The sequence below is a fragment of the Rhinopithecus bieti genome, unplaced genomic scaffold, assembly GCF_001698545.2.
Source record: "Rhinopithecus bieti isolate Rb0 unplaced genomic scaffold, ASM169854v2 scaffold_32081, whole genome shotgun sequence".
Taxonomy (NCBI): Eukaryota; Metazoa; Chordata; class Mammalia; order Primates; family Cercopithecidae; genus Rhinopithecus; species Rhinopithecus bieti.
In genome coordinates this window covers 2,951,100-2,969,707 of record NW_016814436.1, presented here as the reverse complement: position 1 = coordinate 2,969,707, position 18,608 = coordinate 2,951,100, and the positions used below count along the sequence as shown (strand labels likewise).

At 42.0% G+C, this 18,608-nt stretch overlaps 1 protein-coding gene across 1 annotated transcript in view; it reads left to right on the top strand.

The window, feature by feature from the left end:
• The window catches only part of TANGO6 (transport and golgi organization 6 homolog), a 277,961-nt gene that overhangs the window by 10,208 nt on the left and 249,145 nt on the right, over positions 1–18,608 (top strand). Inside the window, exons 2-4 of the mRNA XM_017850742.1 lie at positions 9,112–9,752; positions 12,158–12,274; positions 15,353–15,494. Coding sequence (XP_017706231.1) covers positions 9,112–9,752; positions 12,158–12,274; positions 15,353–15,494 — 900 coding nt within the window. The remainder of the gene's footprint in view (positions 1–9,111; positions 9,753–12,157; positions 12,275–15,352; positions 15,495–18,608) is intronic.

Here is an 18,608-nt window from a genome sequence, read left to right as displayed (position 1 = left end):
TGCAATGAATAGTCTTGTAAATATGTCATTTTTCATTGTTTGCCTGTGTATCTATAACTTAGATTCCTAAAAGTGGGATTGCTGGGCCACAGGGAAATGCCTATGTAATTTTGCTAGATATTGCCAAATTTCTCTCCCTGGGGATGTACCATTTTAGTTCCTACCAACAATGTATGAGAGTGTGTGTTTCCTCACAGACTTGCTACAGAATGTGTTATAAAACTTTTGGATTTTAGCCAGTTCGATAGATGGAAAATGATATTTCAGTGTAACTTTAATTTACTTTTCTCTTATTATGAGCAAGATTGATCATATGTTCATGTTTAAGGGCCATTTGCATTTCTTTTTCTATAAGCTGTCTGTATCTTTTGCTCATGTAGTGTTTTGTACTCTTTGTTCACATTAGAATATATTATGAACATGTCATTAAATAATGTTCGACATCATTTAATGGCTACAAAATATTCCATTGTTTATTCATTCAATAACAATTTATTAAACAGCTTTTACTTGGCAGGCTTTTTTCCAGGCAAAGAGAATACAGCAGTGAACAAAACAAATCAATACCCCTGTTTTCTATGTGCTTTGATTCTAGCTGATAGACAATACACAATAAACAAAATAAGTACTTCACATACATATAGTATGTTAGATACAATTAGACCATAATTTACTCAACAAACACCTGTTATGGGACATGCATTTCTAATTTTACACTATTATAAATCATGCAGTATTGGACATAGTTATTATCAATTACATTTTAATTCCTTCTAATTTGTTTCTTAGAAGGTATATTAGCTTTAGTTTTGAGGTCTGTTGCTTGTATTTATATTTTCTTTTCTTTTTTTTTTTTTGAGGCGGAGTCTCGCTCTGTCGCCCGGACTGGAGTGCAGTGGCCAGATCTCAGCTCACTGCAAGGTCCGCCTCCTGGGTTTATGCCATTCTCCTGCCTCAGCCTCCCGAGTAGCTGGGACTACAGGCGCCCGCCACCTCGCCCTGCTAGTTTTGTATTTTAGTAGAGACGGGGTTTCACCGTGTTAGCCAGGATGGTCTCGATCTCCTGACCTTGTGATCCGCCCGTCTCGGCCTCCCAAAGTGCTGGGATTACAGGCTTGAGCCACTGCGCCCGGCCTATATTTTCAAAAAAAAGTTTTTGGTTTATTTGACCTGGCTGCATGTCCATATATATTTTCAAATTTTTATTATGGTTTTCTAAACAAATAGAAAAGCTGATGGCCAAGTGCAGTAGCTCATGCCTGTAATCCCAACACTTTGGGGAGGCTGAGGCGGGAGGATTGCTTGAGCAATCCTACAAAAGATGAAAAAATTAGTCAGGTAGGGTGGTATGCAACTGTGGTCCCAGCTACTCGAGAGGCTGAGATGGGAGGACTGCTTGAGCCCAAGAATCAAAGCTACAGTGAATTGTGATTGCGTCACTGCACCCTAGCCTGGGTGACAGAGCGAGACCCCCGTCTCAAAAGAAAAAAAGAAAAGTTGAAAGAATATGGCAAACACCCTTATACACATCATTTAGATTCCACAATTCACATTTTTTTATATTTGGTTTATCACATTTCTATCCATCTACCCATACATCAATTCATGTTTTCTTTTTTGATGCATTCAAAGTAAGTTGCAGATATCAGTACATTTTACCCATAAACACTTCAGCATTATAACATTAACTAGAGTTTAATATTTATTTGGATTTTTTATAGTTCATTTGTTTTAGGTAAAATTTATATGCAATGAAATGCACAAATAATACATATATCATTCAGTGAGTTTTAAAAATGCATGTACTTGGCTGAGGCATGAGAATCACTGGAACCCACGAGGCAGGGTTTGCAGTGATCTGAGATTGTGCCACTGCACTCCAGCCTGGGTGACAGAGCGAGACTCTGTCTCTAAAAAAAAAAAATATATATATATATATATATACTTCTGTAATTAAAACCTCTGTCAAGATACACATTGTTACTTCCAGGTGAGAAAAGGAAAAAAAAAGAAACCGAAAGAAAAAACAGATATACATCATTACTGTTATCCCAGAAAGTTCCCTTCTGCCGTTTCACAATCATTTCCCACTCCTACTCCCCTAGAGATAACTGGTTCTGGGTTTTTTAACCCGTAGATTAGTTTTGCCTATTCTAGAACTTAATGTAAACAAGAAACATCTTGTTGGCTACGTGGGCTGTTTCCAGTTTGGGGCTCTCATGAATAGTGCTGCTATGAACCTTCTTGTACAAGTCTTTGTTATGAAAATGTGCATTGTGTGTTAATTTTTCTTGGGCAAGTATGTTAGATTGGAATTGCTGGATTATAGGGTAGGTATATGTTTGGTTTTCTAAGAAACTGCCAGACCAACTGTGTTTTGATCATGTCATACTTCTGCCAACAATGTATGAGAGTTCCAGTTGCTTCACGTCATTTGGTAGTGTCAATCTTTGTCAATTTTAGCCATTCTGGTGTGTGTAGTGGTATCTCATTGTGGTTTTAATTTGCATTTCCCTGATAACTAAGGATATTGCGCATCTTTTCATATGCAGTTGGTCATTTGAATAACTTCTTTTTTGAAGTGTCTGTTTGAATAATTGTCCATTTTTTAAATAGTTTGTTTTATTGAGCTGTAAAGTGTTCTTCATATATTCTGGAGCAATGCGTTTGTCATATATATGTACTGCAAACATTTTCTCCCTCTCTGTGGCTTGAACTCTGTATATTTTGAAAAGAAGTTTTAAATTTTGATGAAGTCCAGTTTTTTTCCTTTTTGGCTCATGCCTTTTGTGTTTTAAGAATTCTGTCTGGGCACAGTGGCCCATACCTGTAATCCCAGTACTTTAAGAGGCAGAGTGGGAGGATTGCTTAAGCATAGGAGTTCAAGACCTGCCTGGGCAACATCGTGAGACCTCATCTCTATAAATAATTAGTCAAGCATGGTGGCATACAATTGTAATCCCAGCTACTAGGGAGCTGAGGCAGGAGGATCACTTGAACCTGGGAGATTAAGGCTGCAGTGAGCTGGAATCAGGCCACTGCACTCCAGCCTAGGTGACAGAGCAAGACCCTGTTGCAAAAAAAGAAAAGAAACAAAAACTAAAATAAAACAAAAAAACAAGAAATTGTTGTCTACTCTAGAATCATAAAATAATTTCTTCTGTGTTTTCTTCCAAAAGTTTTATAGTTTAGATTTTGTATTTATGATCTATTTTGAGTTAATTTTGGTGTATGGTGTGAATGAAGGGTCAAGGTTTTTTGTTTTTTTGTTTTGTTTTGTTTTGTTTTGTTTTGTTTTCCCATATGGATATCCAGTTGTTCTAACCTCATTTAGTAAAGGAATTTTCTTTCCATATTGTATTGATTTCACATATTTGTTGAAGATCAAATACCCAGTAAGTGTGGGACTGTTTCTGGATTCTCAATTCTGTTTTATCAATCTGCCTAACAGTCCTTATGCCAGTACCACGTTGTCTTTAATTACTGTAGTTCTATAGTAAGTTGGGTAGTATAAGTTCTCTAACATTGTTCTTGACTTTTCTGGGTCTTATAGGTTTCTATATAAATTTTTTAATCAGTTTATCAATTTCTGCAGAAAGGTCTGATGAGATTTTTATTGTCATTACATTGACTTTATAGATCAATTTGTGGACTATTGACATCTTTTTGTTTTTTTTTTAAGACAGAGTCTTGCTCTGTCACCCAGGCTGGAGTACAATGGCATGATCTTGGCTTACCTCAACCCGCACCTCCTGGGTTCAAGCGATTCTCCCGAGTAGCTGGGATTACAGGGGCCCACCACCATGCCCGGCTAATTTTTTTTTTTTTTTTTTTTGAGGAGGAGTCTCGCTCTGTCCCCCAGGCCAGAAACGCAGTGGCGCGATCTCAGCTCACTGCAACCTCTGCCTCCAGGGTTCACGCCATTCTTCTGCCTCAGCCTCCCGAGTAGCTGGGGCTACAGGTGCCCACCACCACATCCGGCTAATTTTTTGTATTTTCAGTAGAAACGGGGTTTCACCATGTTAGCTAGGATGGTCTCGAACTCCTGACCTCGTGATCTGCCCGCCTCTGCCTCCCAAAGTGCTGGGATTACAGGCATGAGCCACCTCTCCTAGCTGGATATATCTCTTCTTTATTTGGGTCTTTTAAATTTTTTCTTGGCTGGGCATGGTGGCTCACACCTATAATCCCAACACTTTGGGAGGCCAAGGCGGGTGGATCACCGGAGGTCAGGAGTTCAAGACAATCTTGGCCAACGTGGTGAAACTCCGTTTCTACTAAAAATACAAAAATTAACCGAGTGTGGTGGTGGGCATCTATAATTCCAGCTACCTAGGAGGCTGAGGCAGGAGAATTGCTTGAACCTGGGAAGTGGAGGTAGCAGTGAGCCAAGATCCACCATTGCACTCCAGCCTGGGCGAGAAGAGTGAAACTCCGTGTCAAAAAAAATAAAAAATAAAAAATTTATCAGCAAGTTTTCAGTGTAGAGAGCTTGTATATCTTGTGCTAAATTTATCTTAACTTTTGTAAATTAAAGTTTTAGGCTGGGCGTGGTGGCTCACACCTGTAATGCCAGCACTTTGGGAGGCCAAGACAGGTGGATCACCTGAGCTCAGGAGTTTGAGACCAGCCTGGGCAACATGGTGAAACCCCATCTCTACTAAAATACAAGAGATCACTCGTGTGGTGGCATGCGCCTGTAGTCCCAGCTACTGGGGAGGTAGAGGCACAAGAATTGCTTGAACCTGGGAGGCAGAGGTTGCAATGAGCCAAGATCACACTGCTGCACTCCAGCCTGGGAGACAAAATGAAACTATCTCAAAAAAAAAAAAAGTCTTAAATTTCAGCCGGGAGTGGTGGTGCATGCCTGTAATCCCAGCACTTTGGGAGGCCAAGGCAGGTGGATCACCTGATGTCAGGAGTTTGAGACCAGCCTGGCCAACATGGTGAAACCCGATCTCTACTAAAAATACAAAAAATTAGCCAAGCGTGATTGCAGGTGCCTGTAATCCCTGCTACTCAGGAGGCTGAGGTAGGAGAATCTCTTGAACCCGGGAGGTGGAGGTTGCAGTGAGTTGAGATTGTGCCACTGTACTCCAGCCTTGACAGAGCAAGACTCAGTCTCAAAAAAAATAAAATAAATAAATAAATAAATAAAATAAACCAAATTTCATTTTGTCATTTTGCTGCAAATATAAAATAAAATTTCTTGGTTTTTTTTGTTTTTTAATTTTTGTTTTATTGCTTGTATTCTGTGAACTTTCTAAATTCATTTATTAGTTCTAGTAGTTGTTTTATAAAGTCTTTAGGGCTTTTACATAAACGATGATGCCATCTGTGAATAGAAACAATTTTGCTTCTTCCTTTCTGCTCTTGTATGTCTTTTATTGCTGCTTTTGCCCTATTTCAATGACAAAGATTTTCAGTAACATGTTGAATAGAAGTGAGTAGACATCCTGTGTCTATTTTACTTCACCACTAAGTATGATGGTAACTGTAGGTTTGTTCATGGATACCCTTTATCAGATTGTAGAAGTTCCCTTTTATTCTTAATTTGTGTTGTGAATGGGTGTTGAATTTTGTCAAATGCTTTTTCTGCGTTCATTGAAATGATCACATGGGTTTTCTCCTTATACTGTTAATAAGATGAATCATACTGATTGAGTGTCAAGTGTTAAGCCAACTATGTATTCCTAGCATAAACAATACTTGGTAATAAAGTATTCTTTTGTATTCTTTTCTATATCACTGCATTTTATTTGCTAATACTGAAGCATTTTTTAAAGTTATTAATAGATTCTATTTTTTAGAACAGCTTTTGGTTTATAGAAAATTTGAGCAGAGGGCTGGGCGCGGTGGCTCAAGCCTGTAATCCCAGCACTTTGATAAACCAATATTGATACATTCTTATTAACTGAAGTCCAAAGTTTATATATAGGGTTCACTCTGTGTGTTATATGATTTTATGAGTTTTGACAAATGCGTAATGTCATATATCCATAATTATAGTCTCATACAGGATAGTTTCGCCTCCCTAAAAAACCATGCTTCACCTAGTCTTTCTTCCCCCATCTCTGACCTCTTGGCTACTCCTGATCTTTTTACTGTCTCTATACTTTTGCCTCCTCCAGAATGTCATGTAATTGGAATTATACAGAATATAGCTCTTCAGACTGGCTTCTTTCACTTAGAAGTATGCATTTAAGGCTCCTCCATGTCTTTTGTAGCTTGATAGCTTATTTCTTTTTATCGCTGATTAATATTCCATTGTCTGAGTATAGCACAGTTTATCCGTTCTTTTTTTTTCTTTCTAAAAAAAATCCTTTTACCTTTTGAAGATCATTTTGGTTGCTTCCTGTTTTTTGGTAATTATAAATAAAGTTACTATAAACATACATACGCAGTTTTTTTGTGTGGACATAAGTTTTCAACTCATTTGGATAAATACCCAGGAGCACAATTGCTGGATCGTATGTTTAACTTTGTAAGAAACTGCCAAACTATCTTCCAAAGTGGCTGTACTATTTTGCATTCCCACCAGCAATGAATGAGAGTTCCTGTTGCTCCACATCCTTGTCAGCATTTAATGTTGTCAGTGTCCTGGATTTTGGCCATTCTAATAGGTATATAATGGTATCTGGCTGTTGTTTTAGTTTGCATTTCCCTAGTGACATATGATATTGGGCATCTTTTCATATACTTGTCTGCCATGTGTACTGTTTTTTTTTTTTGAGACAGAGTCTCGCTCTGCCGGAGTGCAGGCGAGATCTCCCTGCAGGCTGGAGTGCAGTGGCCAGATCTCAGCTCACTGCAAGCTCCGCCTCCCGGGTTCACGCCATTCTGCTGCCTCAGCCTCCCGAGTAGCTGGGACTACAGGCGCCCGCCATCTCGCCCGGCTAGTTTTTTGTATTTTTTTAGTAGAGACGGGGTTTCACCGTGTTAGCCAGGATGGTCTCGATCTCCTGACCTCGTGATCCGCCCGTCTCGGCCTCCCAAAGTGCTGGGATTACAGGCTTGAGCCACCGCGCCCGGCCATGTGTACTGTTTTTTAAGTTTAGATTTTAAGTAATGATTTTAAGTTTAGATTAATGAAGGATATTGATCAGTATTTTTCTTTTTTGTGATTTTATCAGGGTCAGGTTTTGGGATCAGTGTTCTAATGACCTCTCAAAATAAACTGAAAAATATTCCTTCTTCTTTATTTTCTGAAAGAGTTTGTGTAACCTTGATGTTATTTCTTCCTTAAATGATTCACCAGTGAAACCATCTAGGCCTGAAATTTTATCTCCTGGAAGACTTTTTCTTTTTTTTTTTTGAAACAGTCTCACTCTGTCGCCCAGGCTGGAGTGCAGTGGTGTGATCTCGGCTCACTGCAACCTCCGCCTCCCGGGTTCAAGCAATTCTCCTGCCTCAGCCTCCCGAGTAGCTGGGATTACAGGCACCTGCCACCAATTAATTTTTGTATTTTTGGTAGAGACGGGGTTTCACCATGTTGGCCAGGTTGGTCTCCAACTCCTGACCTCAAGTGATCCTCCTACCTCAGCCTCCCAAAGTGCTGGGATTATAGGCATGAGCCACCACACCCAGCGGAAGATTTTTAGATAGCAAATTTATCTAATACATGTAGGGTTATTTAGGGTTTTTATTCTGTCTTGTGACAGTTTTGATAAGTTGTATTTTTCAAGGAATATTTTCATTTCATGTATATTGTTTGGTTTTTGGCATAATGTTCGTTAATTTCTCTGTTATGCTTTAAACTTTCTTTCTTTTCTTTTACTGCAGCCTCTATGTCCCAGGTTTAAGCAGTCCTTCTACTTCAGTCCCCTGAGTAGCTGGGACCATAGGTGTGCACCACCACACCTGGCTAATTTTTTTTTTTTTTTTTAATGTTTTTAGAGATGGGATCTCCCTACGTTGCCCAGGCTGATCTCAAACTCCTGGGCTCAAGCGATCCTCCTGCCTTGGACTCCCAAAGTACTGAGACTACAGGTGTGAGCCACTGTGCCTGGTCCTTTTTACTTTTCTGAAGTAAGCTTTACAGCTATAAATTTCTCTATAAGCATTGCTTTAGTTATATCCAACAAATATTGATGTTTTTTGTTAGCATTCAGTTGGAAATCTTGTAATTTCTTTTTTGACTATAGATTATTTAGAAGTACATTGTTTAATTTCCAAACATTTGAGACTTTTTGGATGTTCTGTTGTTAATACTTTCTGTCTTAATGCCATTGTAGTCAGAGAACATACTCGATAGGAAAAAGATATCCGTTGAAAATAGATATTCTGGGGGAAACGATGTGGTTAATGTTTGAGCACCGTGTCCGTATTTTGTGATCTTCCTCACTAGAATGTAAGTTCCACGAAGAAAGAGGCTTTGTTCTGTTTTGTTGTTGTTGTTGTTGTTATATTTTGTTTTTGAGACTGGGTCTTGCTCTGTCACCCAGGCTGGAGTGCGGTGGCACAGTCTCAGCTCACTGCAGCCTTGACTTCCTGGGCTCAAGTGATCCTCCCACCTCAGCCTCCTGAGTAGCTGGGACTATAGGCACGCACCACCATAGCCAGCTGATTCTTTTAGTTGTTTTAGAGATGGGGGTCTCACTGTGTTTCCCAGGCTGGTCTTGAACTCCTGGGCTCATGCAGTCATCCCACCTTTGCCTCCTAAAGTGCTGGGATTACAGGCATGAGCCACCGCACCTGACCGGAGCCTTTGTTCTGTTCAGTGCTTTATACCCAGCACCTGGAACAGCTGGACTGAATGAATGTTCTATGGTAAATGTTCAGCTTTTAAATTTCTGTTCTGGCTACAGTTTAAGCCCAGTAAGATGATTAAGACCTGGTCTCTGCCCTAAAAACATGTGGGGAATAGAAACAAACTAGATGAACTATAATGTTAGGACACTACTCCAATTACATGCAAAGTGCTGTGGGAAGACAGAAAATGTGGTCTTAAATTCTTCATAGGCTGGGTTGGTACCCCGGGGGAGGCTTTCCAGAGCCAGTGACAGCGGGGCCAGGCTTGCGAGGATGAACTGGAATAGGCAGGGCATTCCACAGGGAGAAGTGCGTTTGTTTTCTATGTGTATAATCTCTCTTTTTTTTTTTCTTCAAAAGGATCAGGCTCAAGTTCACTACAGGTCACAAAACATGATGTCTTGTTGGCTACTTTAAAATCTAACCTGTCTGCTTTGGAGGACAAGTTTCTGAAGGATCCTCAGTGGAAGAATCTGAAACTCCTAAGAGATGAAATTGCTGGTAAGGCAGAATGGCCACAAAACTCTGTGGATGTCACTTGGATTTTTACCTCTCAAACCTTGTTGTTGCTTTTGTGCTTGAAGGAAACCATGCTCCTCCTTGCAGCTAATTTCAATCCAGGTAAACCCAACCCTAGGACTCCGGAAGTTGCTCCTGTCCTGAGTCCCGATGCACTTAGTATCTCACAGCAGAAGACTGTCCAGTTCGTTTTGCAGTTTGTAGTCACCTTGGGTATTTGCCCCTATCTCATGCCTGGTGTTGGAGTCCCTTTGAGATATAGAACTGAGTTTGGTGCCGTCGTTCAAGACGTGGTGTGTCTCGATGCTGCCCCTGATGCAACTCGAAGACTGTACACCAGCTGCAGGGCCCTTATAAACGTTGCTCAGCACACATCTCTGGGAAGCTTGATATTCTGCCACCATTTTGGGGATATTGCAGCAGGCCTGTGCCAACTGGGATTCTGCCCAACCAAAAGAAAACTGCTAACACCTGCAGAAGAGGTAAATGTACATGGAGAAAGAGAGGGAGAGATTGTGTGTGTGTGAATATGTGTATATGTTTGTGGATAGTTGTTATAAAAGGCAACTCTTGGTTCTTCAGAACTGGATATGCCAAAGCATATCCAATGGATAAATGAATCTTTTCAGGGTGGGTGGAGGTTTCATTTATTGGGTACTCATCCTGTGCACACCTGTAGAGTCCATTTTACCTGTCCCTTGTCATTTTGGGAAACAGCTATTGCAGGCTGTTTCTTTGAGCCTCTGTCTCTTCTTCTGTAAAATGTGTATCATAATACCTGCCTCAGAAGGTGGTCGTGAGGATTAAGGATAATGTGTGCCAAGTAGCTGGCTCAATCTCTAGTAGTGCTCATATAATTCCTACTGATACTAGTATCATGGCTCCCTCATTAAATGCTTGGGAGGATTAAATGAGATAACACATATAGAGCACCTGGTACACTCCAGAACTCTGTCAATGTTCATTGTTGTTATTAGGTGTTAGGGGTTGCTCTCACTCAGTCAAGTAAGCAGTTGAGCGCCCAGACTACAGAAGTTGCTGTGGAGATCATAGATGCATAAGACATGGTCCTTTTCTGCAAATAACTCACACACTTACTGGGGAGATAAGACTTACAGGGATGACATAGCAGGAACCACGACCCCCGCCATGAGAGGACCACTGGCATCAGCATAGGAACTGGCCAGCAGAAGCCGTTAAGATGTAAATGTCTCAAGGGTCAGTGCGGCCCCCAGGCACAGTGATTCCCCAGCCTCCACAGACAGGTTTTACAATGTTCTTTATCACCTGCCTGTGTCACCCTTGTCCTTGTTCCTTTTCTCTTCTCTCTCCTGCCTACATTCATAAACATTTGCCTAAAAGCCACTATCATTCAAGTGTTGGCATGAAATTCTGAGCTCCCCAGGGCCTTTATGTGATAGGAGCAGAGTGCCTTCTCCTTCCGGCAGGGTTATGCATATTGACACTTCTAGCAGCACCTCCTGCCTGCACTTCCCTGAGGTAGTGTGATCCAGGTTGACAGGTCTTATTACTGTTACTGAGGCTAAGCTGTGCCCGGGGATCTCAGGCAGGAGAGAGAAATGAAAAGGGAAACACAGAGAAAGAACCAAGTAGGAAGGCAGGAGAAGGAGTTGACAGATTGGAAACAGGCTGGGTGTACATTATGAAGCTGGACAAAGTCCCACCAATAGCTGTGTTCTAAGTAGCACCCATACCTGAGTGTGTGAAACGGTAATGGGCAGAACCCTGACTGTTTGACCCTGAGCAGTAATCATCAAGGAGAATTGTACTGTTATGGCTCAAGGGTACCCCAAAATTGTACCCCTCTTTGCTGCCCAAGTCCCAAATGAATTAAAAGAGAGTTAAGAGTAAGAGAGATGAGCAATGTTACTTCTATTGCTCATAAAGGCAAAGCTGGAGGATGTAGCTTATAGATGGAGACAAATCTTTATTTTTTATTTATTTTTATTATTATTATTTTTTGAGACGGAGCCTTGCTCTGTCACCCAGGCTGGAGTTCAGTGGCGCAATCTTGGCTCACTGCAACCTCTGCCTCCTGGGTTCAAGAGATTCTCCTGCCTCAGCCTCCCGGGTAGCTGGGATTACAGGCATGTGCCACCACACCCAGCTTGCTTGCTTGCTTATTTATTTATTTATGAAATGGAGGCTTGCTCTGTTGCCCAGGCTGGAGTGTAGTGGTGCGATCTTGACTCACTGTAACCTCCACCTCCCTGGTTCAAGTGATTCTTGTGCCTCAGCTTCCTGAGTAGCTGGGATTACAGGCGCCCACCACCACGCCTGGCTAATTTTTGTATTTTTAGTAGAGATGGGGTTTTGCCGTGTTGGCCAGGCTGGTCTCAAACTCCTGACCTCAGGTGATCTGCCCCCCTCAGCCTCCCAAAGTGCTAGGATTACAGGCGTGAGCCACTGCGCCTGGCGGGAGACAAAACAGTGCTCTTCAGAATTAGACAGTCTCACTACTCACCCATTTTAAGGAGCACTGGAAAACTGCAGCGCCTTCTGCAGGGGACATGCCTCTGAAAAATACCCAGCAAGAAAGAGCAGAAGAAAATGTGCAGTCACTCTCAAAAGACAGAAGAGGAACGAGCTGAGAGATGCATGCCAAAACCAGCCAATAAGTGAGTTTACTCCACCCTCAGCAGTAAGATGAGTCTCATAAGCTGCCCAGAAGTGGAGTGAGCGAGATGGAGAGAGGACCAGGAATGTTTTAGTAGTACAGCTTCCCCCATGTGGAAGGAAATCAAGAGAGGACAGAAACCTTCCTTCTGCTCCTCTCACAAGTATCTCTGTACAGTGTTGTAAAACATTACCTTCTATTGTCTGCCTGGTTTGAATTCCACTAAAGCCAAGTGCATATTTCTTTTAGGTTCTTACTGAAGAGGAAAGAACCCTATCCAGGGGGGCCTTGAGAGACATGTTGGATCAAGTCTATCAGCCCTTAGCAGTCCGGGAACTGCTTATCCTCCAGGGAGGACCACCCCAGGTACTCAGGCCTGGGGACTCTTGGGGGTGACTCATTAATATAATGTGTGGTATGCTGGCTTCTTCTAGAAAATTAAATAACTTTAGTTCCCTATTTAATGATCTAGTTGAGCCTTTTTCATCTTTTAGATCATAAAATGATATTTATAAAACTAGATGACACTGACCCTTAGGATAATTTAAAAGACCTTTTCTCTAATGAAATGATGGACGCTTTTCCCAAGAATATTATGATCACTTTTTTTAAGACTTATGGCAATTTTATGTGAGATATATTTTATTCATTCTGAAACTAGATCTTCTGTTTTTTTAACTAAAAATTGGCTGTTTGACAAAATGTTCTTTCAGCACAAGTATCTGGACACTAATTCTTTGAATGGATAATGTATTTGAAGTCAAGAAATTAAAACTAGAGATATTATTTGTTCTATTATTAGTTCCTTTGTTTCAAACATATAGTAGTATATATTCTGCTAGGGATAAGATAGTTTCTTTGTTTTCTTAAAAATGATGTTTATCTGGGGCCAGGTGCAGTGGCTCACACCTGTAATCCCAGCACTTTGGGAGGTCGAGGTGGGTGGATCACTTGAGGCCGGGAGTTCAAGACAAGCTTGACCAACATGGAGAAACCCTATCTCTACTAAAAATACAAAATTAGCCAGGCATGGTGATGCATGCTTGTAATCCCAGCTACTCAGGAGGCTGAGGCAGGAGAATCGCTTGAACCCAAGAGATGGAGGTTGCAGTGAGCTGAGATCGCGCCATTGCACTCCAGCTGGGGCAACAAGAGTGAAACTCCATCTCAAAAAAAAAAAAATTGTTTATCTGAAATGATTTAATTTGATGATATAGATGGAATTGTCTGTTTGCTTTTAGTACCTACATTTTAGTTATGAATCTAGGTGTGTAAAGAGTGAGGAGCCAGCGAGGCACCGTGGCTGACACCTGTAAACCCAGCACTTTGGCAGGCTGAGGCAGGAGGATCACTTGAGGTCAGGAGTTTGAGGCCAACATGGGCAACATAGCAAGACCCCTGTATCTACAAAAGATAAACAATAAAGAAGTAGCCAAGTGTGGTAGCATGCACCTGTAGTTCCAGCTACTCTGGAAGCTGAGGTGGGAGGATTCCTCAGGCCCAGAAAGTTGAGACTGCAGTGAGCTGTGATCGAGCCACTGCACTTTAGTCTGGGCAACAGTGAGACCTTGTCTTTAAAAAAAAAAGAAAAGAAAAAGAGTGAGAAGCCAAAGGAATTAGCTGTAAGTCAGGAGCAAGGACCAGCTGAAGCTGGCTACAAAGGTATCTCCTAATTGAGTGATTTTCATCTCATCCTTAGACTCTTACTGTAAGCCTTCCATCAGGCCTCTCTGTGATTCAACCCCTGTGTGCAGGTGTTTGAATTTGTAAACCTTTCCATTCTTCAGGTTTCTTACCCATAAGATAGGGATAATCACAATGCCTTCCTTGTAAGTCCCTTTAGAGATTATATGGGAGTTACTTATGATGTGCCTGGCACACCATAATCCCTCAGTAAATGGTAATAATTTACTAAAAGAGAGAGGACAGGAGAGTTAGGATGAAATATTTCTGTTACTATTTTTGATGCTTACATACTTAAGTGCGGTGGTTGACAGCAACATGATCAATGTTCTAGCCCAAAATAAGGGCTAGAACATTAAAACTGCAGTGTCTTCTGCAGGGGATAGGCCTCTGAAAAGTACCCAACAAGAAAAAGCAGAACAAAATATGCAGTCACTCTCAAAAGACAGAAGAGGAACGAGCTGAGAGGTGTATGCCAAAACCAGCTAATAAGTGAATTTAGTCCATCCTCAACAATAAGGGACACCAAGTCAGTTCACAGTGGCTCCACAGAACTCCCAGAAAGGAGCCCTTGAAGAAATCCAGCTCTTTCTTGCAGATCACACTGGAGCAGGAAAGAAATACAAAAGAAATCTGACCAGGCGCAGTGGCTTACGCCTGTAATCCCAGCACTTTGGGAGGCTGAGGCGGGCAGATCACGAGGTCAGGAGATTGAGACCATCCCGGCTAACACAGTGAAACCCCGTTTCTACTAAAAATACAGAAAAAAAATTAGCCAGGTGTGGTGGCAGGCGCCTGTAGTCCCAGCTACTCGGGAGGCTGAGGCAGGAGAATGGCGTGAACCCAGGAGGCGGAGGTTGCAGTGAGCTGAGATCCGGCCACTGCACTCCAGCCTGGGCGACAGAGTGAGACTTCATCTCAAAAAAAAGAAATTCAACTCTTTCTTGGACCCTGTGTCACGGAATCAGAGTTGCTAATGCCACAGAGGCAAGGGCTGGAGTGCTCCCTCCCTGTTGTGAACCACCCTCTTAGTGGCAAATAACGTTCATAAGAATCTTCCTTGGAAGCTGGATTTGATTGTCAGGGCCACATTCAGAGATTGGTTGTATTAACTTTGTGTTCCCAAGATCTACATTTTAGTTGCTGATGCGTTTGTCTGTTTATGAGTTTGAAATTTCATTGCTTTTCACTGTCTTTTACTTTTAAAAAATAATGCAGAAGACGGTTTTGTAAATTTTTTTTTTTAAGGAAAAAATGTTCTTTTGAAGTCTGTATAGCACGCTGTTAATTGTCAGTATAACTCAGGACTTTTAAAAAATAATGTCTAGCTGGGCATGGTGGCTCATGCCTGTAATCCCAGAACTTTGGGAGCCTGAGGTGGGTGGATCACCTGAGGTCAGGAGTTTGAGACCAGCCTGACTAACATGGTGAAACCCCGTCTATACTAAAAATACAAAAAGTACCCGGGCGTGGTGACGCGTGCCTGTAATCTCGATGACTCAGGAGGCTGAAGCAGGAAAATCGCTTGAACCCAGGAGGTGGAGGTTGCAGTGAGCCGAGATTGTGCCATTGCACTCCAGCCTGGGTGACAAGAGTGAAACTCCGTCTCTAAATAAATAAATAAGTCTACATATCATAGCTATTTCTTCTTCTCCTTTTTTTTTTTTTTTTTTTTTTTTTTTTACAGGCATGAGCTACTGTTCCCGGCCATCATATCTATTTCAGTGACATTCAGAATTCACACCTTCTTCTTTTTCTCAGTCCTGCACAGATGTGAAGACACAGCTGAGGTGTCGGGCCCCAGCTTGGCTTCGGCGTCTATGTGGACAGCTGCTCTCTGAAAGGTTAATGAGGCCTAATGGTGTTCAGGCAGTAGTCCGGGGCATTTTGGAAGGAGCAGGTGGTAAGAAATAAAATGTTTCTGTGACTTTGATATCTGTTTTCCTTTGAGTCAGAGTCTGAGGTGAATTATTGGTTTTTAGTATTTACCTTTAAAACCTGACTGAAACTAAACTATGTCCTTGCAGGGATTGAACAGGTTAAACTTAGAGGCCCTTAATGAACTTCTTTTCCAAAGAAACCAATTCTCTTGCTCTTTTCCTAAAACACTTGTGATACACTGCCTATTTGATTGAACAATATTGTAAGCCATTTCAAATAATTTATAATATCCGGGGAAAACATTACACAGAAAGTTGAAGTAAAAACCCTAAAGTAAATGTTAAATAAAGCTAGGTGTGGGCTGGGCACGGTGCCTCACGTCTGTAATCCCAGCACTTTGGGAGGCCAAGGCAGGCGGATCACTTGAAGTCAGGAGTTCAAGACCGGCCTGGCCAACATGGTGAATCCCCGTCTCTACTAAAATACAAAAATTAGCCTGGCTTGATGGCGGGTGCCTAACCCCAGCTACTTGGGAGGTTGAGGCAGGAGAATCGCTTGAACTTGGGGGGTGGAGGTTGCAGTGAGCCACGATTGTGCCACTGCACTCCAGCCTAGGTGACAGAGTGAGACTTCGTCTCAATAATAGTAATAATAAAGCTGGGTGTGGTGGCTCACACCTGTAATCCTAGCACTTTGGGAGCCTGAGGCAGAAGGACTGTCTGAGGCCAGGAGTTCAAGAGCAGCCTGGGCAACATAGCAAGACTCTGTTTCTACAAAAAATAAAAAAAAATAGCCAGGTATGGTGGTGCCCACCTGTGGTCCTAGCTACTTGGGAGGCCAAGGCAGGATGATCACTTGAGCCCAGGAGTTCGAGGCTATAGTGAGCCAATGTCGTGGCACTGCATTCCAGCCTATGCAAAAAAAGCAAGACCCTGTCTCAAAAAAAAAAAAAAAGTGAAATGTAAAATAATTTTCATGAAGCCAGAAATACCTTTGAGAAATATCATTGAGACGCAAACTTTGGGATGAAGTTTTAGAGTCATTTCCCCAATTATACTATCTAAGTTCTCATTGATAGGAAAAAAGTCAATGCTAAGCATGGTAGTATTTTTTAATTTAAATATTTTTTGTTTTATTTTTTAGAGAAAATTAGACATGTACATCATTTAAAGTCAAATAGTTCTGTAAGACTAATAGTGAAAAATAGCAGTCCTTGGTACCATTCCAACCCATTTCCCATCACTTTGAACTCTTCCAGTGAGTTTTTTCTGGTATTTACCTCTTTTTTTTTTCCCGAGACGGAGTCTTGCTCTTTCACCAAGGCTGGAGTGCAGTGGCGCGACCTCGGCTCACTGCAACCTCCGCCTCCCGGGTTCATGCCATTCTCCTGCAGCCTGCTGAGCAGCTGGGACTACAGGCGCCCGCCACCACGCCTGGCTAATTTTTTGTATTTTTAGTAGAGACGGGGTTTCACCATGTTAGTCAGGATGGTCTTGATCTCCTGACCTCATGATCTGCCCGCCTCAGCCTCCCAAAGTGCTGGGATTATAGGCGTGAGCCACACTGCGCCTGGCCATTTACCTCTATATTTCTAATATATGGGAATTCATAATTTTTTCAGTTTCAGGCATCATGTATCTACCTCTCACCATGAGTGAAGAGGATTTTGTTCTCTTTCATAACAATGCCATCATTCCCCTAAGTACATTTTTATTTTCCCATCTCCTTAGTATATTTATATCTCAGTTTTGGTTAGATCAATATTCAGTATTTATATTAGTGTAACTCTGTAATTATTATTTACAGCTGAGCTATGTTGTATATTATGATTACTTTTTTTTTTACATACTCTTTTGTACTTCCTGAAGTTAATCTTTTTTTTTTGTACATCTGATTAGTTTTCTATGTGCTTATCACTAATCTTTTCTCAAGCTCTCCCTCTTTTGTTTAAATCTCCTTTTAATACATTCAAAACATCAAAAAGCCTGGGCACGGTGACTCATGCCTGTAATCCCAACACTTTGGGAGGCCAAGGCAGGTGGATCATTTGAGCTCAGGAGACCAGCCTGGGCAACATGGTGAAACCTCATCTCTACCAAAAATACAAAAATTAGCTGGATGTGGTGGCACGCACCTGTGATCCCAGCTACTCAGGAGGCTGAGGCAGGAGGATTGCTGGAGCTCTAAAAGTTGTGGCTTTAGTGAGCCATGATCACACCACTGCACTCCAGCCTGGGTGGCAGAGCGATATTCTGTCTCAAACAAGCAAACAAAAACCCACCAGATATTCTATCAGTTTTATCTTCTTGGAAACATCTTTCTCTGGGTTTTCTGACCTGCTTTACTCTATCCTGGTTACCTTCTACTCGGCTGCCATCCAAGGATCCCCTTCACCTTTATCCTGGGGAACACTGCCTTTTTTGTGTGTTCAGTCCTTTATCTCCCTTATCCCATGCCTGTTTCCTATTGTTACTGCAACAACTTACCATAAACTTAGTGGCTTTTTTAGAGAAATGGCATTTAAACTGAGCCCTGAAGGCTGAGTTGGAATTCACTAGCTGAAGAGTGAGGGAAGATAGTTATAGGCAGAGAGAGTAGCATATATGAGGAACTGAAGTAGGAATGAGCATAGTGCTTCTGAGGATATCTCCACGTGGGTAGAGTAATGAGGGTAGAGTACAGGTAGAGTGGTGTGCAGTGAGCAGGGATGGTGCATGGGGGCCACCTCAGGGAGGCCTGATAGGTTGAGTTCAGGATGTTGAACTTTATTCTGAGAGAAGTGTGAAACCATTAACAGGTTTTAAGAAAGAGAACATGGGCCGGGCGCGGTGGCTCAAGCCTGTAATCCCAGCACTTTGGGAGGCCGAGACGGGCGGATCACAAGGTCAGGAGATCGAGACCACCCTGGCTAATACGGTGAAACCCCGTCTCTACTAAAGAATACAAAAAACTAGCTGGGCGACGAGGCGGGCGCCTGTAGTCCCAGCTACTTGGGAGGCTGAGGCAGGAGAATGGCGTAAACCCAGGAGGCGGAGCTTGCAGTGAGCTGAGATCCGGCCACCGCACTCCAGCCTGGGCGACAGAGCCAGACTCCGTCTCAAAAAAAAAAAAAAAAAAAAAAAAAAAAAAAAAAAAA